The sequence below is a fragment of the Ascaphus truei genome, chromosome 4, assembly GCF_040206685.1.
Source record: "Ascaphus truei isolate aAscTru1 chromosome 4, aAscTru1.hap1, whole genome shotgun sequence".
In the NCBI taxonomy this organism is placed as follows: domain Eukaryota; kingdom Metazoa; phylum Chordata; class Amphibia; order Anura; family Ascaphidae; genus Ascaphus; species Ascaphus truei.
Window position 1 is genome coordinate 12,979,980 of NC_134486.1, and position 23,433 is coordinate 13,003,412.

The 23,433-nt window shown below is 44.1% G+C and overlaps 1 protein-coding gene across 1 annotated transcript in view; it reads left to right on the forward strand.

Annotated features, from left to right (window-relative positions):
- LOC142492222 (vomeronasal type-2 receptor 26-like) overlaps nt 1–23,082 on the forward strand; it is a 107,809-nt gene extending 84,727 nt beyond the window's left edge. The window contains exon 12 of the mRNA XM_075594891.1: nt 22,184–23,082. Coding sequence (XP_075451006.1) covers nt 22,184–23,082 — 899 coding nt within the window. The remainder of the gene's footprint in view (nt 1–22,183) is intronic.
- Nucleotides 23,083–23,433: the final 351 nt, after the last annotated feature.

Consider the following 23,433-nt stretch of genomic DNA (forward strand, 5'->3'; position numbering starts at 1 on the left):
CCTTGCTGAATTGTGAGATAAACAAGGGGGATGTGTTTCCCAACCCTTCCATATCTCTTTTATGGCCACCGTCCTTCACCCTCGATCCTTTAATGGGAAGCAATGTATTTCTATCCCTTCTAGTTATTTCATCCACTATGGATTGGAGGGTCTCCCTGTCATAACCCCTTTCAATAAAACGATTAGTGAGAGCCTCAGACTGGGACAGGAACCCGCTAAGAGTGGAGCAGTTCTTCCTCAGTCTGAGGTACTGACTTTTGGGAATGCCAGTAATTACCGATCTGGGGTGACAACTGTCCGCCCTAAGAATTGAGTTCCTTGAGTTGCTTTTCCTAAAAATGTCTTTTTGAATCTATTGATTCATATCTACAAATAGTAGAATGTCCAGGAAGCTAATGTGATGTGGATTGAAATTAGAAGTGAATTGAATATTAAGATCATTATCATTAACATATTCGAAAAATAATTTTAAAGTGTCTGTGCTCCGTACCAAATGATAAGTAAGTCGTCAATAAAACGTTTGTAAAAAACAATATTGTGTCTAAATTTATTTGTGCTATTATAGATGAAAACATGCTCCCACCACCCCATAAAAAGGTTTGCATAAGAGGGGGCAAAACTTGTCCCCATTGCTGTTCCCCGCTGTTGTAAGTAAAATTGGTGCTCAAAAAGAAAATAATTGTGCGTGAGAAGAAAAAGAATGGATTCAGTGATAAAAGTGGTCATTAAGATTGAGCTCCCTGGACATTCAATGAAATGGCGAACAGCCGTCAACCCCAGATCGTGCTCTATAAATGAATACAGGGAGACCACATCCATAATCACCCATAGAAAGTCAGGTTTCCATGAGATACTTTCCAGTTGTACCAATAAATCCCCAGAATCGAGGATAAAGGACGGCAAGGCTAACAAATGGCTGCAAATAAGAATTAACAATAACGGGATAAGCCATCTCCCAAAGATCCAATGCTAGAGACAATTGGCCGACCAGGAGGGTCGACCAATGTCTTATGGATCTTTGGGAGATGGTGAAAGATAGGGATAACCGGATGGGGGTTAACCAAGAATCCAATCTCTTTTTTATTAAGAACTTGAGTTGCAGACCCTAAATCAATAAGATCCAACAATTCCTTCAAAAAGGGGGCAGTTGGATCATATGGTAGTTCAGAGTAGGAGGACACATCCCCAAGTTGGCGAAAAGCTTCCTTGAGATATTCTGTCCTACTCTGAACCACCACGGCACCCCCTTTATCTGCATTTTTGATGACTAACATAGGGTTATTTCGTAATGTCTTAAGGGCCAGACGCTCCTCCCCATTCAAATTGTCATTGCTTAAACTGGAAAATGAAAAACCCTGAGCCAAAAGCCTAAGGTCACGAATGACCAGGTTTTCGAACATGGAAAGATAGGGGCCTTTGACAAAAGAGGGGTAGAAAACAGACTTTTCTTTAAACTTAGAACCCCAGTCACCAAAAGTATAGGTCTGGGAATCCTCAACATAATTACCCTGTTCAGCAAGATCGTCCAAGTCTCTCAAGGCACATATATCTTGAAAAGAGTTCAGAGAAACCTGAAGAGGGGGAGTATCAGAAGTTGCTTGGGGTGAGGCAGAGTCAATGGAATTCCCCAGAGGAAGATCCTCAGGAGAAGTCTCAGTCAGAGATTTGTCTCCACTATCATGCTGATGAAAAAAAAAATTTAATGTTAACTTGCGGACATACTTGTGTACATCCACAACTGTTCCAAAAAGATCAATGCCCATGGAGGGCGCGTACTTCAACCCTTTGTTGAGGAGAGAAATCTCTGACTGGCAGAGATTATGCACTTGGAAGGAAGAATAGGTTCCGTGGATTCATTGGATTCGTTCTCCGTGGCGAACTGGCGAGAGAGAGCATCTGCTTTGATATTTTTGGTACCTGGAATATACGAAATGGTATAGATAAAACGTGAAAAAAAAAGAGACCAACAGGCCTGACAGGATCCCAAACGACGAGCCCCCTCAATATACAGCAAATTTTTGTGGTCGGTGAGGATGGAAATAGGTTCCTTAGTGCCTTCTAAAAGATGCCTCCACTCCTGAAGAGCCAACTTAATGGCCAGTAGCTCACGATTCCCAACATCATAGTTTCTCTCGGCAGACGAGAATTTCCGAGAAAAAAAAACACAGGGAGGGAGTTTTTCTTGGGGGGAGGACCTCTGAGAAAGAACTGCACTGGCTCCCACATCTGAGGCGTCAACTTCCAAAGTGAAGGGAAGAGAGGTACAGTATCAGGAGGACGTAGGATGGGTGCAGAGACTAAGGCTTTTTTGAGGAATTCAAATGTGTCAATAGCTTTGGAGGACCAAGACGTGGGGTCGGCACCTTTTTTAGTCAAAGCAGTGATGGGGAGAGCAATGGAAGAAAAATTACGGATGAATTTCCTGTAATAATTGGCAAAACCAAGAAAACGCTGCACGGCTTTGAGAGAACTTGGCAGCGGCCAGTCGAAAACCGACTTCACCTTCTCTGGGTCCATAGAAAAACCTTGGTTAGAGATAATATAGCCTAAAAAGGCAGTAGATGTCTGGTGGAACAAACATTTCTCCATCTTGGCGTATAGGCGGTTAGCACGGAGCCTAGAGAATACTAGTTTGGTATGGTGAATGTGTTCCTCTAAGTTTCTAGAAAAAATGAGAATGTCATCCAAGTATACGATAACAAATGTTCCCAATACATCCCGGAAGATGTCGTTCATGAACTCTTGGAAGACGGCAGGAGCATTGCATAATCCAAAGGGCATTACTAGATACTAATAATGTCCAGATCGCGTATTAAACGCGGTTTTCCATTCGTCCCCCTCCCTTATGCGGATGAGATTAAGGGAAGGGGATACCGATTCTTTACCGTGATTTTATTGAGTCCACGAAAGTCGATACAACGTCTTAATGATCCATCCTTCTTTTTCACGAAGAAGAAGTGTGCCCCAGCGGGGGAGGTAGAATTGCGGATGAATCCTTTCTCCAAATTTTCTTTGATGTAAGACGTCATGGCCTCCGTTTCAGGAACAGACAACGGGTAAGATTTCGACTTTGGGAGAATGGTTCCTGGAATTAAATCAATAGGACAATCGTATGGACGATGGGGAGGTAAAACCTCAGCCTGTACCTTATTAACACGTCCAGGAATTCATGATACACGGTTGGAAGAATCGAGAGATTGGAAGGGACAGAATCCAGACTGGCAAGATCCGCAACAGGAGGAACGGGAGAAGCAGACTCAGCGGAAGGAGGCCATTGGATAGGCATGGTGCCGGTCCAATCAATGCACGGATTGTGGAGTTGAAGCCAAGGCAATCCTAAAATAAGTTGAACGGTAAGAGAATGGAAGATATCAAAAACAATTACCTCCTTATGACCATCGGCCAAGGTCAGTGTAAGAGGAATGGACTCCCAGATGATAAATGCTGGCTGGAGAGCATGACCGTCAATGACCTCGAGACCAATAGGTGATTTTCTCTTGACCATAGGAATTTGGTTCTCTGAGGCGAAGGTCTGATCCAGGAAGTTACCGCCAGATCCAGAGTCAATGAAGGCCTTTTCTTCCAGTAGGAGGTCAGGGCCCCCCAGAGTAGCAGGAAGCAGGGATAGAGGGGCAAGAAGAGAATGTACCCAGTAGAAGCGCCTCTACCTTTACTGGGTGTTCCCGTTTCCCGGCTTCAGGGAAAAGTTCTGGAGGCGATGTTCCAAAGAACCACAGTAGAAACAGAGTCAATTCTGACGGCGTCGCATTCTCTCCGCGGCCCGAAGTTGTTGGCTACCGATTTGCATCGGCTCCGGAGAGTCCAACGCCAGGAGAGGCGAAGAGGGCGACCTGTGTGAGACAACAGGGGAAAAAAGAGAACGAGAACAGTGTCTCTCGTGTCATCATTCCTGGGTGCGCTGGTCCATTCGTACACTGAGGGTAATCAACTCCTCCAAGGAAGAAGGCCGGGCATGAGTAGCAAGATCATCCTTCAAGGTATCAGAGAGACCATGCCAGTAAGCGGCGGCGAGCGCCTCATCATTCCAGTGTGTCTCCACGGCGAGGGTACGGAACGCAGATCGCGTACTTGGCAGCCGATCTTGGAGCCTGTGAAATATGGAAGAGAGAGAATGCGGCCATTTTGCGCCGTGCGGGAGTGTCAAATATTTGCTGCAATTCATGCCTAAATTTGGAGTAATCTTGTGTCAATTCACTCTTGTGTTCCCAGAGGGGAGAGGCCCAAGCGAGGGCGTCACCGGTGAGCAGAGCATAGATGTAAGCCACCTTAGAACGGCCAGTAGGAAATTGAGAGGGAGACATTTCGAATTGCACCTCGCATTGGTTAATGTAACCGCGACAAGTGAGGGGGTCCCCATCATAACGATTAGGCGGAGGAAATCGGGGTCCAGCGTTAGCATAAGTCATAGCAACAGGAGGTGACGGAACCATAGGAGACTCCTGAAGGGAGAGGTTAGCAAGCTGCTGGGAAACAGTGGACTAGTAGAAATTGATAAACAATTTATCCCATCAGGTGCATCAGAAATGATGTGGTAGGCGCTGCAGACATGAATACATAATGTGTGAATATATAGCACGATATAGCAACTGGCCCAGCTCTGGGCACCAATTGTTGCAGACACTCACGGTTAGGAGAATAAAAAGCGCCGTGGCTCGGTCCTCAGTATCTTCAGTGTTGCACCGCCAACCCTTCCGTGACTGTGACGTCACGTGGGGCGTCATGTGACCGGCGGTGATCTCCTCCGGGAGCAGCGACTACCCGGCATGCAGTCCAGCAGGGAAATGCAGGGAAACTCCTCCAGCAGCAGCAGGAATCACAGCAGAGCACAGCCGTAAAGCAGACAGGGTGTAGACGTGGGTGGTGACTAAAAAAAGTTTATTGCAACAGACATGTGTAGCTGATGGATCCTCTGACGCGTTTCAGCCCTCAGGCCTTTGTCAAAGAAGTCAGCAGAGTCGTATTCGTAACCAGGGTCCAAGGGCAGTAGCGAGCAGGGTAATCCAGTACAAGCAGAGGTCAAGCCAGGGAAATCTAGGGGTAAGCAGGAGCAGGAACAGAAGCTGGAAAACACAGGAGAGCCAAGCATAGAACTGCACACACAGAGGTTAACCCACCCATCCCCGCTACCCACACTGGAGTCCTAACCACTCACCCCGGGCCCACTACATGCACCCTGTATTCATTGATTGGCATAGTGGTACTTCATACCTATATAATATGGGCATGATAAGCCACTATAGCACTCAATGGTCACCCTAATTAAAAAGCATGAATTCCAAAAAAACAAACAATAATCAAACATCTACACAAGCACATTAACACCACAATTCAAGAAATACAAACACTAGCCAACAAATGAAATAAATAAAAGCAGTAACCAAAAAACAATTAATTAATTTTATCCAGTAGCCAGCAAATCAATTAATTAAGAAAACCACTATGCAACACATCAATTGAAAGCAGGAGCCAACACAAAAAATATTTAATTAAAAACACTAAACTATCGGAAACAATAATAAAACCAAGCCATGAAAATGACAAACAATTTTCAGTATTCCAAACAATAAACTGAAATAAAAAAAATAACACTCAATAGAAAGCAAGAATTTGCCCAAAAATACATTGGCTATCACTGTATTAATGTTTACCCTAAACGGACACAGATTAATACATTAAAAGAAAGAAATTCAATAAAAAACCTGAAAAAGACAATTACTGTACATACATTCAAAATTTGTCTTACAGTACCTTTAGAATTCTTCACCCTCAGAATTCCGGCGTATCAGGAAGCTCTCAATCAAAGACATCGTCCGCCGCCATCCTCGGTGAAAATCAGCATCATGTTAAAAAAAAATCTTCTTTTTTCCATCTTCTTTAATTGTTTTCTGCCATCTTGAATCTTCTATCCTTGTAATCCATTCCCCATGTTAAATTCAAAACGGATGTTGACTTATCGGCATATAAAGCTAAAATGAGATGAAACAGGCCTTACATAAGGCCTGTGACGTCACATTTTAGGGTCAGATGGGAGAGGTCCAATCCGATTGGACGTTGTATCATGTTACAGGCTTTTTTAATTTATTTTTATTTTTTTATGGATGTGACATACAGTAATCCCTTAAAGTGATGTCACATAATTTGTTAAAAAATGGAACATATCGGGGAACTTCCGGTGACGTCACCCGGCATGGACGGCTGCTAGAGGAGCTCCTGAAACCCGCGGGTTAAACAGCGCAAAAACCCCTACTTAAACTTAAAATTTTCGGACGAAATTAGTCCCTCCGGATAGACAAACAGAAGGGGAATGTCAAAAACGAAAAAAGCGAACAACCAGCCTGTTTCTAAATTTTTCACACCGTCTCAACGAGGTAAGGACAGCACTATGAATCCCCAAGATGGCGGCGGACCGCATGGCGCTACCTCCCAATCTGGGAAAAAGACCCAGCCAAGCGAAAAAACCCCTACAAGCCCAGAACACACAATAACCAGGGCATATTTGGAGGAACTGATGGCTGGCATGGCTGCTACGCTCAAAACTTCCTTCCAAACGGAATTGCGGGCTGCAGTGAGCAACATTAGGAGAGAAATATCAGGGCTGACAGAAAAGACCACGACCCTGGAGAACAGGCTCTCCGAATCCCTACAAAGACAGGGAGAGGCAGAAGAAGAGATCAGCCGCCTAGGTGAAGAGATCTCCCTCCTCAAGGAAGGCATGGAGGAGCAGGAAAATCGTGACCGGCGACAGAACATTCGTGTGAGGAATGTTCCAGAGTCGGTCACGCAGGAACAGATCCGGCCTTACCTCCTGGAGCTCTTCAATATGGTCTGCGGGGAGCTGGAAGAAAAGGAGTTAGAAATGGACAGAGCCCATCGTGCGCTGGGACCCAAGTCTGATGATCCAAAACGAAGAAGGGACATCATAATAAAAATACATAAATACACCTCCAAAGAAAAAATCATCTCAGCATGCCGAGACATGGGAGAAATAACATTTCAAAACGAGACCCTACAAGTCTACAATGATTTGTCAAAAGCAACAAGAGACCGCAGACGGGAGTTAAAGCCGCTGACTAACTTGCTCCGTGAGAAGGGAATACTGTACAGATGGGGCTTTCCGTTTAAGATCTTGGTGAACAGAAATGGAAAGTTCCTGTCCCTGAAGTACCCCGCGGACATGGCTCCATTTGCAAAGGCCTTGGGCCTAACTCCTCCACAAGGATGGCTACCAGGCAACCCGTCATCTAGTGAAGCTGCAGGAGACCCGCCTCGGATATATCGGAGAGGATCGCGGCCCAGCACTCCAGGGACAAGCAGTAACAGCCGACACCGCACTCAAACAACACCCCCCCCTCCCTATGTGATCCCGAGGAAGAGGGGAGACCCACAGCCACATTGGAAGGCACCCCATCGGACCGGAGCAGTACCTGGAGAGGAGCCGCCGACTTCCCGAACGAGACGACACTGGACACCGCTCCCCACACTGAACCACGTGTCACCTACTCCCACGATGGCACCGGAGCTGATCCCGCCAGCTGCTTTAAAATCCTGGTGCACACCCGGCTCGATCGGATGGAGCAGGAGCGTGATCTCCCCAATTCCAATATGCGAGGAGAGCCGGGTCCTCAGCCTTGCTCTGCTAAGCCCCGACCTCCAGTCTTTCTGGTGGCCCCGCGGGGATGTGTGCCCCCCCCCCCTCTCTCCAGCCAGTTGCCCCGATTTTTCGGGATGGTTTTTTTTTGGCATACGGGGGGGGGGGGGGGGGGGGGTATGGCCCATCGGCGGGTGGGCCCGATCCGACAGGGAGCACACCGGCTCAGGCGACGAAGGACAATTATGGCCCAGGGGAACCGGACCACCCGAGTTGACTTAAGGGACGCAAAAAACACAAATTGAGGTTTGGCGCCCTGGAGGCCGTGAGTAATGTGATAAAATGTTATGTTATGGAAGGCACCCCACAGCCCCCCCCCCTCCCCATTTCAACCATAACCTAAGCACATAGCCCCCCTCCCTCCCCATCCTCCCCCCCCCCATACATAAAAGCAAAGAAGTGTAAACAATAAATAAAATACCCCTATGTCCCCCATCATACTTTCCCCCCCCCCTGGAACGACTCCCAGAGGATCACAGAGGTAATATACAAAACTGGGAAACACCTGTCCTGTTGGAAGTGGGCCGTTACCCTCCCCCCCCCATTCACATCCCCCCCTCTCCCCCCCTCCCCCCCCCGGTGCTATATAAAAGTTGAGAAGTACATGCAAAGTAAGATGTGCACCCATGCCTCCCCTTGGAATAACACCCGGGGGAAGCAGGGGTATATAAGGAAACTAAATGGGCCTCGGCCGATTGCCAGGCAGTATACAGTATATTTATGGTATAGAGTGGTACTAGAGACGCAACATACAAGAAAGTGAAATGCCCACACTGTCTGAAATGTTCCGCCAACCCACCCCCCCCCTACCCCCCTACCCCCCCATACCCCCCCACCCTCCCCCCACCCCACCCCCACCCTCCCCCACCCCACCCCGGCACGATATAAAAGTTGAGAAGTATATGCAAAATGTGACCTGTACCTAGGTATTCCCTTGGAACAGCACCCAGGAGAAGCAAGGGTATATAAGGAAACCAAATGTATCGGGGCTGAGTCCCAGACAATATATGGTATACCTATTGCAAAGAGTGGTAAAACAGAAGCAATATATAAAAATGTGAAATGACTGCTCTGTCAGTAAGGCTTCATCGAACCCCCCCCCACCCCTTACCCCCACCCCCCCCACCCCTCACCCCCACCCCAGTATTATATAAAAGATGAGAAGCATATGCAATAGGTGAGGTGCACCTAAGCCTTCCCACCCCTCCTCCTCCCCCCTCCTCCCCCCCCTGTATTAAACAAAAGCTGAGGAGTATATACAATGGGTGAGACGCACCTATGCCTTCCCACCCCCCCGCCCCTCCTCCCCCTCCCCCTCCTCCCCACCCCAGTATTAAATAAAAGCTAAGGAGTACATGCAACGGGTTAGGTGCACCTATATCTTCCCGTGGGATAGCACTCAGAGGAAGCAAAGATATATAAGGAAATTAAATGTGCCTTGGCTGATTTCCAGACAGCATATAATATACTTATTGGATAAAGTGGTACTATTGAGGCAACATACAAAAATGTGAAATGTCTTTATTGCTGGAAATGTTTCGTCAACCCTCCCCCACCCCCCCCCCCCCCACACACCCTCTCCCCCCTCCCCCCCCTCCCCCCCCGCCGTTTCCCCCCCCCCCCTCCCCCCACCGCCGTCCCCCCCCCCTTCCCCCCCCCCACTCCCCCCCCCCACTCCCCACCTCCCCCCCCCACTCCCCACCTCCCCCCCCTTCACCCCCCCCCCCCTGGGTGCTATACAAAAGTTGAAAAATGTATGCAATAAATGATATGTACCTATGTCCTCCCTTGGAACAGCACCTAGAGGAAGCAAAGGCTCATAGGAAAACTAAATGTGCCTAGGCTAATTTCCAGACAGTGTATAGTATACTTATTGTATAGAGTGGTACAACAGACGCAGCACACAAAAATGTGAAATGCCCACACTGTTGGAGAGGCTCTGTCAAACCCCCCCCACCCCCACCCCCACCCCCCTCCCCTCACCCTTCCAGCCCCCCCCCTCCCCTCACCCCCCTGCCCACTCCCCCCGGTATTATATAAAAGTTGTGAATTAAACGCAACGTGATATATGCACCTATGCCTTCCCTTGAAACAGAACCCAGGGGATGCAAGGGTCTATAAGAAAACAAAGGTGCCTTGGCTGATCTCCAGATAATACATAGCATACTTATTGCAAAGAGTGATATAATAGATGAAGCATACAAAAATGTGAAAGGCCCATACTGTTGGAAAGGTTCCGTCAACCCCCCCCCCCAAACCCCCCCCACACACCCCATCCACACCCCCCCCCCCACCCCCCCCCCCAACCACCCCCCCCAACCCCCCCCTCACCCCCCCCACCCCCTACCACCCCCAACCCCCCCCCACCCCCCCCACCCCCCCCCACCCCCCCCCACCCCATCCCCCACCCCCCCACCCCATCCCCCCCTCCCCCCCCCCACTCAGACGAAGCAAATTTACAGAAGAAAGTTGAAATTGCTTGGGTGGAAAATCAAAATGTGCACAGTGGGTCCATGATGTAATGTTACATAACAGATGCTGTACAAAAATGCGAAATGTTTAAACTGCCTGAATTACACCTTCACCCCCCCCCATCCCCCCTCACCTGTGGACTGAGGATCTACGTAAAAAAGGGGTTAAGTAAATTCTATAGAGGGTTTGGACCCCTCAGACGTCCAACGGTGGACTGACCCGGAACCACCCCAGAAGGGCTCTTATAGCCCAAATGCCGGCTGTTTTTAAAGCTGGCAAAAGTTTGTTGAGGCCTTCTCAAGGCCTCATTACAACCTATTTCTATCAGCTGACTCTGTCCCAGCTGATCTCTGCCCTACCCCCACTGACCCTCCCCCACGCCCCCCCACCTCAGCTTAAAATAGCCATTCCAGCCAAAAAAAAACTCGCAACTCCCACACCTACAGAGATATAAACTAGACTCAGACTTACTGAATCAGGGCCTCTCAAATGGGAAAGATGAGGCCTCACGGTACCATCTAAAAAAGAACCCAAATGACTAGCCAAACCACAATTAAATTCACCTCACTCAATGTGAAGGGCCTCCAGAATAACCGAAAAAGGAGACTAGCACTCCAAGATATGAAAAGATCAGGGGGGGACATCATATTTCTACAGGAGACCCACTTCACATCACAAGACCCCCCAAATTTATTCAAAAAAGTGTTCCCAATGTGTTTTTTCGCATCATTTACTAGCAAAAAAAGGGGTGTAGCTGTCCTGATCAGACAGGGCACCCCATTCAATCATATCAAAACAACTGCGGACCCAGAGGGTAGATTCTTAGTGGTATATGGCTCCTTAGCGGGCTCAGCGATCGCTCTTATTAATGTATATGCCCCAAACGAGAACCAAACCGAATTCCTAAAGAAAGTACTCGAGGGCATAGACCCGGGATATCTGTCATCGATGATAGTGGGAGGGGACCTAAACATGGTCCTCAACCCTACCGAGGACAGATCGACCACAATGGGTCCCCCCCGTACAACCCCCTCCCAGATCACAGGGAAAAAGTTTAGGGGAATCTTGAGCGAGTTTTCACTAGTGGACATCTGGAGAACCCAACACCAGGGCCAGAGAGACTATACTTTCTACTCAGCACCTCACCAGACCTACTCTCGAATAGACCACTTTCTGGCCACAAAAAATGTGGTGGTGGCAACAACTGACTCCGACATAGGACCGATCACATGGTCTGATCATGCCCCGATTACCATAACCTTGACAACACCCTTCGAAAAGACAATAAATTACTCATGGAGGCTAAATGACTCACTACTCAACCATCCTGAGATAGAAAGAGAGATCAGAGCTGCCATTCGAGACAACTTTTTTTTTAACTCAGGATCCGTCTCCTCACCAGCAATCCTGTGGGAAGCCCATAAGGCAAGCATTAGAGGGAAAATCATCTCCATCGCATCCCACAGGAAAAAAGCCCGCCAAAAACTAATAAAGGAGCTCACAGATGATATCAAAATAATAAAACAAACTCATAAAGCTAACCCCTCAAAAAAAATATATAAAACATTGACAACAGCTAGAGCAAAACTTAGACAAATCCAGCTGGAGGATGTTGAGAAAGCCCTCAAGTGGACCAACCAACAATATTATGATAAAGGTAACAAAGCAGACAGACTTCTAGCTACTAAATTAAGAGGGGTGCATAAACGGTCCCAAATCACGGCGATCAAGAGTAGGTCTGGTGAGATACAACATAGTGACAATAAAATGGCAGCCGAATTCACAAAATTTTACACCGAACTTTATAACTTAAGATCCAAAAAAGGCCGCCCCGAATCAGTAGCATCCGAATTAATAGCACAATACTTAGATAAGTGTCAGCTTCCCACACTAACGGAGGAGGAAAACACAGTCCTCAATGCTGAGATTTCAAAAGAGGAACTGGAAGAGGCGGTCAAATCATTAAAAATCACTAAGTCTCCTGGCCCAGTTGGCTTCACTAATGTCTACTATAAGAGATCCTTGCCAGTATTATCCACGCATCTCCTAAGAACATTTAACGATTTTATGGAAGGAAATCAAATCCCTACGTCAATGTCCCTGGCCACCCTGGCCATAATACACAAAGAAGGCAGGGACCCGATGCAATGTGGAAGCTACCGTCCAATCTCCCTGCTTAATTGTGATCTCAAACTATATAGCAAAATACTCGCAAATAGATAGAATCCCATTTTACCAAGATTAATAGATAAAGATCAAGTGGGATTCGTAGCAGGCAGACAGGCCTCGGACAATACCCGAAAGATAATTGACATTATTGAACATGTCCATCTCACAGGGACCAAAGCACTACTCCTTAGCTTGGACGCAGAGAAGGCGTTCGATAGAATAGACTGGCTACTCATGGACCAAGTTATGCGCAAATTCGGCTTCAAAGACGCATATCTAGAAGGAGTCCGTAGATTATATCAAAATCCATCTGCAACAGTAAAACTACCAGGGGGCAGTAACCAGAGATTCGAGATTACTAATGGAACTCGACAGGGATGCCCCCTATCTCCTCTTCTCTTTGCATTAACCATAGAACCCCTAGCAGCGGCAATAAGAACCAATAGAGACATCAAAGGAATAGAAATTGGACACAGGCAGCACAAAATATCACTATTTGCAGATGATGTCATTTTAACCCTGACGCAACCCCAAACATCCCTGCCTAACCTCCAAAAAGAACTCCGAGATTTTGGAGACATATCAGGCTATAAAATCAATAACGATAAATCGGAAGCACTAAATTTAAGCCTGCCAGAGGTGAAACTCCTCAAATTAAACTTTAATTACCATTGGAGCTCCTCGAGTATCAAATATCTGCGAGTAAAGATAGCGAGGAACTACCAATCCCTATATCAACAAAATTACCCGACCCTGTTCCGGAAAATTAAACAAGATTTAGCGAAATGGGGAGGATATCAAATATCATGGATCGGGAGGATGATCTCGGTTAAAATGAACATACTCCCCAGATTATTATATTATTTCCAGACACTCCCGGTCCACATCCCTGGCTCAGAATTAAAGAATATACAAAAACTAATCTTCCACTTCATTTGGCAAGGTAAGAAACCTAGAACCGCTAGGACAGTTCTCCTGGCATCAAGGGGTAGAGGAGGACTTGGGGTCCCAGACATCACAAAATACTACCTAGCCGCACAATTGAGACAGGTAGTAGTCTGGAATGCCAACCCAAACCAATACTGTTGGCTAGATATAGAATCATACTACGCCGGGACGCCTTCACTACCAGCTTGCCTTTGGTCCCTGAGCAGGGAAGACATGCAGAATAGTAAACTTAAATTAGGCCCAATGAGACACACATGGGAGACCTGGACGAGATGCAAATATAAATTTAAGCTCACTTCGCCCCAATCCCAACTCATACCAATTCACAAAAATCCGAAATTCCCTCCTGGTTGTGAGCCCAGACAATTTGACCAATTCAAAGCAAAAAATATTAGAGCGATCGCTGACCTCTTGAGTATTGGAGAATTCCTGAGCTATCAAAATCTACAAACCAAATATGAAATAGCAAGGTTGGACGTGTTCAAGTATCTACAAATTCGGCACTTTATTCGAACCTTATCCCCAACGTTGAAATTTCCCCCTCTCACAGTTTTTGAGCGGCTCTGTTGAGAAACAGGCCACCAGAAAGGTCTTATAACACAAATTTACGCAGAATTGGAAAGGGCTATAGAAGCCCCCACACATGACTATATGCTGCATTGGGCAGCAGAATTGGGAATAGTTATAGACCGAGAGGACTGGGAAAGAATTTGGGAGAACGCCTCAGGAACTTCCATATGTACCACAATCAAAGAAAATATATATAAAATACTGTTCCGCTGGTATCTTACCCCAGTTAGAATAAATCAAATCTACCCCCAGGCGTCCGATCTATGCTGGAGAGGTTGCGGTCAAAAGGGGGACATGGCACACATTTGGTGGACATGTCCGGAAATTCAAAAATACTGGGGAACCACTCAAAAATTAATAGAAGAGGTCACCGGCCTCAAAATCCCTGTTGACCCGCTGACCTACCTGTTGGCCAGGCCCCTAGAAAATGTGGACCGACCAACAAGTAAATTAATCTCCTTCATCCTAACAGCGGCTAGATGTGCAGTGGTGGCCGCCTGGAAGAAAGTGTCTCCCCCCTCAAAACAAACGATAAAAAATAGGATACAAGAGGTAATGAATATGGAGAAACTATCGGCCTTTTTGAAAAGATCCACGGACTCCTTTAATAAAACATGGGACCCGTGGCTAACCCATATGGCACCCCCACGCCCCTAACTCAAAAATGAAAAGTAAAAAGAACGAGTCTAGAAACTCCAATAGAAATATTCTGAGGATGCGATAAGCAACAGGTATTCCCCCTCCCCCCTTCCCCCCCCCCTCCCCACCTTCCCTTCTCTCCCTTTCCATACTCTGACTCTCTGTTTCCATACTCGCGCCCCCCTCACAACCCCAGGAGGGTCAGGGGGGCGATGAGCTTTCCTCTCTCTTTCTGGTTTCTTTAACCAAAAAATGGAGAAAATTTGTATTAGGCTGTATTAACATATATGACATGTACATTGTGAAATAAGTATTTGCCTAATAAAAATCTTTGGAAAAAAAAAAAAAAAATGGAACATATCCATGGTACAGGAACCAATGGTATTGTCTTCGATCCCATTGTGGGTAGTACCATGTGATATCAGCCATTTGGTTTTAAGGATGTGAAGTACCTCCCTTGGAGATGACATCATACTCTTATTTGTTTTTAAAGCCTATCACATGATACAGCATCCAATCAGATTGAACCTGTACCATCTGACCCTAAAATGTGATGTCACAAGCCTTATTCAGTATAAGGCCTGTTCAGTCTCATTTTAGCTTAATGGCGCGTTCCTTCATTTTCTATATCTACTCCCATTGCGGTTATATATTATTGCACTTGTTTTATTTGGGACTTGTTCGGGACTTTCCTAATCACTCGAGAAACTATCATGTGGGAGAGACGCACCAAAGACGCGACCGGCTGAGAGACGCCGCCAGATGACGTCAGACGCAAGCGTGGACTAACCCGGAAGCGACTAGGAGATTACCCCTTCTGAACTACCGGTTGGAGTATCTCCAGCACACGGGAAGGCTCCCTAAAGCAGAGCTGCATACACCGCTCTTGGATACCAACAGCTAGAGGGAGGACGTCCAACATACATCTGTCCGTGTTCTGCTGTCCCTGCCGAGCGGTAACATGTCCCTAACATGTCATGCTGTTAACCTTTTTTATTGATGTACGTGCAACACTCACCCCCACCCTATAAATAGTTTTTTAAATATACTACACTATGGTTTTTTTGCGCTGTCTTTTCTCTGTTTCCATGTAGCCTGGTGTTTGAGCCATCCTAATTGACCAGCAGCACAAAACCTCACCCTAATCAGGTTGTAATTTATACCGTATTTCTAAGTCACTATCACCCATCACTGATCACTTACTGTATGAGCGCAGGTCTTTTTGTTTTACAGTAACACACAATGCATTTTTTTTGGCAAATATTTGTTTTGAATTGATTGTTATTTTTTCTTTTTCTGTTTATTGTATGACCGTTTTACAAGAGATATATAGGTATTGCACTGTGTATTTTTGTCACATTGGAAGTAGCTTTGGGCATTTTTGTTTTTTTGCTGTATACATTTAGCCACGCTCACTAGAACTCCTTTTGACACTTATATGCATATATATATATATATATATGATGTGGTAATGGTTGGGGTTTCTCAGAGCTTGTTGGGAATCTGTGTATTTTGTTAACTGTGTGCAGCTGGTCTCAGTTGCTTATGGGAGGGTAGTGCCCCCCCCAAGGTTTAGGCTTTCCCTACCCCACTTTCCAAGTTGGCAGGTCAGTTTCATTTTGCCAGGTTACGACAGATCCAGTGTAGATCATTCTTCCTGTAATTATACAGGTAAAAATAATTTTAACTCAGGTGAGTGTTAGGACCTGCTTTGTCATGCCTTGTATATGGCAGCAGGCTTAATATGCTATGGCCAAAGGGTTAAACTATATGACCCTTTTTACAAGAGATATATAGGTATTGCACTGTGTATTTTTGTCACATTAGAAGTAGCTTTGGGCATTTTTGTTTTTTTGCTGCATACATTTAGCCATGCCCACTATCACTCCTTTTGACACTTATATGCATATATATATATATATATATATATATATATATATATATATATATATATATATATATATATATATATATATATATATATATATAAATATATATATATATATATATATATATATATATATATATATATATATATATATAATGTGGCAATGGTTGTGGTTTCTCATAACTTGTTGGGAATATGTGTACTCTGTGTATTTTTTTATTTTCACTTAATTGTTATGTATTTGTAGGTCTTGGTTTTATTACATTTTAGGATTGATTAGGGGTTACATTTCTTTAATTGTTCTGTTGGCTAGGTGTTTATTTAATGGTATTCTTGTTGAATTTTGGGATTACATTAATTTCATAATTTTTTTTGGTGTTAGATTAATTGTATTGATGTGTTGGCTAAGCTTTTTAGTTGTTTTCTTCTTCTGGTATTTAGGTGCTTGTGTATTTATTTTATTTTTGAGCCTTTTTGGTGAGGTTGTTTTTTTTCTTGTTGCCCATTGACTGCCATAGTGGCTTATCATTCCCATATTTTATGGGCATGAAGTACCACTGTGCCAATCAATGGGTAGAGGATGGGATAGTGGCCCCAGGTGGGTGGTTAGGCCTCCTGGGTGGGTATCGGGGGGAGGGTTTACCCCTTAATTACTATAGCGTCTATTAACCTCTAAGGTGATTAAGAAGTTAGGGCAATTAGATTGTATTTTTTATTGTTCTGTTCCTGCAAACCGAGGACATGCACATGGAGGATGATGATGAGGATGTCTCATCCTGATCATCAGGATGTCACAGTTAAATGCAAGTTTTATGTACTCTATTTATGCTGGCTGGCTAATGTTTTATTTAGAATGGGCAAATTAGCTATTATCCATATCTGGATAAGAGTAATTTTGCCAATTACTGTACTGTATGTGTTGGGGGGAGGAAGGGGGTTGTTGAGGTTAGAGGAGGAGGGTACTAGGGTTGTTGTATTTATTTATGTTTATTGGGGGTAGAGTGAGTAGGTAGTTGCCCCAAGGTATGTGTTTAGGCCTACTAGGTGGGTAGCGGGACTGGTTACCCCTTCATTACCATAGCGGTTCCAACCGCAATGGTAGTGAAAGGGTTAACACCTCCCGCAACCTTCCAGGCAGGCTTAAAAACCCATCCTGAGCTACTACCCCCTTCATCCACCCACTCTGCTCTCAATAAAATGACTATTCAAGTTTAACCCCTTCATTGCTTTAGCGAATACCCACTAAGGTAATTAAGCTATTTTTATAAAAATGTTAATACTAGTGCATGAGATCGGGGTCTCTGGAGCAGAACATAATTGATTTGAGATCCGGGACCCCATGCTTCCCGAGATGCAGGCACCATTATTGGGTATCCAATGGTGGTTGTGGGGAGCGCAGATGTCACCATATGTAAAGAATAGAGATATACAGTATATAGTGCAGTAGTTCTTAACTCAAATTTGACTCTTAAGTAGCAGAATGAAAACTCACATTCTCCCAGTGAAATGACAGCAGTATGAAATTATCCTCTCAGGTACAGTAGTCTGTGTGGTGTCCCTCGGTTAGAGATAAAAATCACACTTAGTGCAACACTGTGAGTTCTTAAAACATAATATATTAGCAGATAGATATCGCACTTACATTTGTGCAATAAGGATAAGGCACATAAAAATTAAAGGTGGCTTTGTCCCTCTGCTCCTTCTTGCCGCTCGCACACTGTCACGTCACTTCCGTTTCACGTCTACGATCGTCGACGTCACTTCCAGATGCGGGTGAACTTAGAATCGGGAGCCGTGGTGACGGGAGTTGCTGGGCAGATTCTGGATAGTATGCAGGGGCTTGCGTAGCCTACTGATGTGTCACACTTCGCGTTTCGCTTTACAAAAGCTTCATCAGGAGTATAATCTACGGCGCCTCTCTGGTCTAAATAAATATGCTATACTTCATTGTGATTGGATAAAGTGGGAATTGCTAGAATGCTATTGGTCAATTTATTGCATTGTGATTGGGTGATAGGGGCTAATACATAATAATACTACACTATCTTTTTTTATATAATACAAACAAGTACAACTTTATTGACATTTATACAATCTCATAAAAACTAAAATAAGTTAGTAACCTATACAGAATGGATGAATTAAAACAATTAAATATTTAATATTTTTAATATTATAAGGGATAGGGGACTTCCTAACTAGTTGCTATTTATACTCCAAATAAGTGATCATCAATAAATACAACGGGGATATAAATAGGAAAGGAAGAGCAAGAAACAAGAATTAACATTACTCATAAATTATAAAATACATTAATTTTAAATACAAAATAGACATTAACAACAAGGGATACATATTAAAGAACTATAGACACATAAAAGGGTACATTTAATTTATACCTATAAAATAAATTAATTTAAAAATATTAAAAGGTTAAAACTTGAATAAAAGTTTTTAATTATTTTTAAATGAATGCACCAATCTCGATATCTACATTTAACTCCTTTGGATTCAGCGTTTTGAGGCAGTGAATCCAAAAGGTTTCTCTTTTTAACAATTCAATCGCTCTATTTCCTCCTCTCCAATTTTGAGGAATATGTTCTATCCCTTTTAGAATTAGATCTTTGGGATTGGATTGGTGAAATAAGTTAAAATGCTTAGGGACACTATGTGTGTCCATTTTTCTTCATATATATTCCCTATATGTTCTAAGGCTCTAATTTTTAAAGTTCTAATGGCCTTGCCTCTTATTGTAGCCCGCAAGGACTTTCGAGCATATAAATCATAAAATCAGTATTACAGTTTAAAAATTGTTTAATTTTAAACTCCTCATTGGTGACGTATATCATACGTATGAAGAGCAATCAGAGATACTAATGGATAAATTTAAAGAAAAGAAATATAATAAATCCATTATGATAGATGCAAAAGATAGAACGGATAAGCTTGACAGACAGCTTCTAATTATACTGTAAGGAAAAATAGTAAAATAGATTTCACAACCACGTTTATGACAAAATATAATAAGGATGCCAATAAAATAAAACAGGCTATAAACAAACATTGGCACATTTTACAAAACGATCCAGTACTTGTAAGTATATTACCACCACGGCCAAATATAATTTTTACAAAGGCAAAACAATTTAAAACAAAAAATTAGCACCAAGTATCCTCAAACCAATAAGGGAGGATACACAAGATAAAAATTGGTTGAAACTTCCAAAAGGATTTTTTTCATGTGGTAACTCTACGGCCTGTAATTTTTGTTCAAAAGGGAACAAAGATATTTTTAAATCACACGTCACCAATGAGGAGTTTAAAATTAAACAATTTTTAAACTGTAATACTGATTTTATGATTTATATGCTCAAATGTCCATGCGGGCTACAATACATAGGCAAGACCATTAGAACTTTAAAAATTAGAGCCTTAGAACATATAGGGAACATATGAAGAAAAATGGACACACATAGTGTCCCTAAACATTTTAACTTATCTCACCAATCCAATCCCAAAGATCTAATTCTAAAAGGGATAGAACATATTCCTCAAAATTGGAGAGGAGGAAATCGAGCGATTGAATTGTTAAAAAGAGAAACCTTTTGGATTCACTGCCTCAAAACGCTGAATCCAAAGGGGTTAAACGTAGATATTGAGATTGGTGCATTCATTTAAAAATAATTAAAAACTTTTATTCAAGTGTAACGGGTTTTCCCCCACCCAATCTCACATTGGCCAGTGTGGTCTAACCAGTCCCCATTACATGTTCGTGTCTGATGGTGCACCTGTAAACCAGTCCCCATTACATGTTCGTGTCTGATGGTGCACCTGTAGGCAACAGGGCTCCTGAGTCTCCCGCTTGATGGTATTAGGGGATGTCATCCAGACAGGCAGCTGAGGTAGTGTGTGCGAGTCCTACCTATATCCAGTGCAGCTCCTCCACCTCATCAGGATCTGTGCTTCCACAGGGAGATGGTCCTGGTGAGGAACTCCTTCTTGGTGGTGCCATCCACTGCTGAGTAATTTCACACTCACACAGTGGAGGTATATTCAAACAGGGCATCTTTATTGGCATGGTGATGTGGGCCAGCTGCCCCTCACAGATAACAGCTCAGCCACTCATCTCTTTGTAGCACTCCCTTAGGAAGGTCCCTTCTCTAATAGAGCTGCTTTCCACCTACTGCTGCGGCACAGTTTATTCGAGCATTTGCCCGTTCTGTGCCGCAGCAGTAGCCTGGCGCGCGCCCGAGTGTGACGGGCGCGCGCCGAAGCAGCGGAAGAGCGCCCTCCGATCGGGGCGCTCTCCCTACCGCTGCCGGGTCCGCCGGGTCCCCCGGAACCCCCTGCCGCTGTCCCGCGATCGCGGGACACCAGGGCTCCCTCGGGGAGCCCCTGGACACTGAAGTATAGCATATTTATTTAGACCAGAGAGGCGCCGTAGATTATACTCCTGATGAAGCTTTTGTAAAGCGAAACGCGAAGTGTGACACATCAGTAGGCTACGCAAGCCCCTGCACACTATCCAGCATCTGCCCAGCATCTCCCGTCTCCACGGCTCCCGATTTTAAGTTCACCCGCATCCGGAAGTGACGTCGACGATCGCGGATGAGAGACGGATGTGACGTGACGGTGTGCGAGCGGCAAGAAAGAGCAGAGGGTCAAAGCCACCTTTAATTTGTATGTGCCTTATCCTTATTGCACAAATGTAAGTGCGATATTTATCTGCTAATATATTATATTTTAAGAACTCACAGTGTTGCACTAAGTGTGATTTTTATCTCTTACCGAGGGACACCACACAGATTTCATTCTGCTACTTAAGAGTCAAATTTGAGTTAAGAACTACTGCACTATATATATCTCCATTCTTTACATATGGTGACATCTGCGCTCCCCACAACCCCATTGGATACTTGCAAAAAAGAGAACTGGACCATCTCTTCAGAGGGTTGTAGCTGCATTTTATCACTACTATTTATTATTAAACACATTGTACACATTTTTATTTTTAATCACTATTTAGTTTATATCACTTTATTTATTTAATTATTATCACTTTTAAGAGGAGCGCCTTAATCACAATTTTTTTGTAATAATCACCGTTATTGGGTGCCGGTATCCCCATACAATGTTTAAATGTCCTGCTTCACGTGACTAGGACATTTAAATGTATAGGAGATACCGGCAACCCATTACAGGGAAGCAAGTGGTCCCTGGACCTGAAATCAATGCGGTTCTGCTCCTTGAGACCCCCTGCTCACATACTGTACATTAGAATTAACATTTTTATAAAAACCCTGCGATCGCATGTGAGATATGTACAGGGAGAGGCGGCTCTCTCTATGCAGCTGTCCCAGATCGCATTAGGGAGAATTTTGAGTGAGGCTTGCGATCTTATCGCTGCTGACCACACGGTTTGGGCATTTTCCTGCCTCATGGTTTGAGAGTGGTCACTGAGCTTTCTGAATACCATGATAACTAAACTGACAAACCATTCAGCGAAAACATTCCAAACCTAGCGATGTACAGTAGCAGCAAACTTATCAAGGCTAGTAGAATAGGCCCCTATATGTATCAACCTCATCAGTTGGTTCCTTGGCAGGCTCTTTTTTGTTCATTGGGGATGAAAGCTTGAGGCTAATAACATGTTGTGTATTTTTTGCTTATTGAGTATAGATATCTGTTCTCAGACCCTTGTCAATTTGTATGTTTAATGATACCACGTTATTAATGCTGAGGTATGGATGCTAATGCAAAGCAAACTGTTTGAAATGTTTCCATAAAATGTAATGTTATAAATATTTGTAATTATTTTCTCTTGTCAGATATGGAAAACTGTTTGAAGTGCCCTGAGGATCACTGGCCTAATATAAGGAGAGATAATTGTATCCCAAGAATGATAGATTTCCTTTCCTACGAGGAACCACTAGGTGGCGGTATTGCAGCCCTTGCTGTTTCCTTTTCTGCTGTCACTGTTGCAGTGCTGGTGATCTTTATCAAGCACAAGGACACTCCAGTTGTACGAGCCAACAACCAGAACCTCAGCTACATCCTTCTTATCTCTCTTGCGCTGTGTTTTCTCTGTTCTCTGCTTTTCATCGGTCGTCCTCTGAAGGTGACCTGCCTGCTACGGCAAGTGACTTTTGGGATTATTTTTACTGTTGCTGTGTCTTGTGTTCTGTCAAAAACCATCACAGTTGTCATCGCCTTTAATGCTATGAAGCCTGACAGCAAATTGAGGAGGTGGGTGGGGAGCAGAGTATCCAGCTGTCTTGTCCTCCTCTGCTCACTAGGGGAGGTTGTGATTTGCATTGTGTGGCTAATGCACTCTCCTCCATTTCAAGACTATGACACCCAATCACAAGTTGGCAAGATGATATTACAGTGTAATGAAGGCTCGGTCACTATATTCTATTTCTCCCTCAGTTATATGGGACTTCTGGCTTTCTCAAGCTTTATTGTTGCATTCCTAGCCAGGAACTTACCAGACACTTTCAATGAAGCTCAGTATATCACCTTCAGCATGCTGGTGTTCTGCAGTGTTTGGGTCTCCTTTATCCCAGCATATCTGAGCACCAAAGGCAAATACATGGTGGCCGTGGAGGTATTTGCCATCCTGGCCTCCAGTGCAGGACTTCTGTGCTGTATCTTCATTCCCAAGTGCTATATTATCCTAATGAGACCTGAGCTGAACACTAAAGCCCATTTAACTATAAAAATGTAAAAATTATGGTGGGAGTCTTCTTATATACATCTAATATACTCCAAAGAAAGTTATGACTTAAAGGAACCAAAATATACTTAATACTAAAGTAAAACAATTTTGATCTATTTCCTTTTAGGGTTAGTATAATGTGCTTTAATTTTGCATTAGAGGGAACTTAATTAAGAATTTTAAACTCTGTACATAATGTTAGAATTGTCCAAATTAGCACGCTGTTATTAACACGTTTAGTGCCAGGGGTGTTTGCCACCTGCGTGGTGACAAAACTATTCAGCATTCGTTGTTAAGCTTTTCATTGGTATCTCTCACCTTGGGTTGATTTCATATCATGTGACCAAGATATGCTGTCAT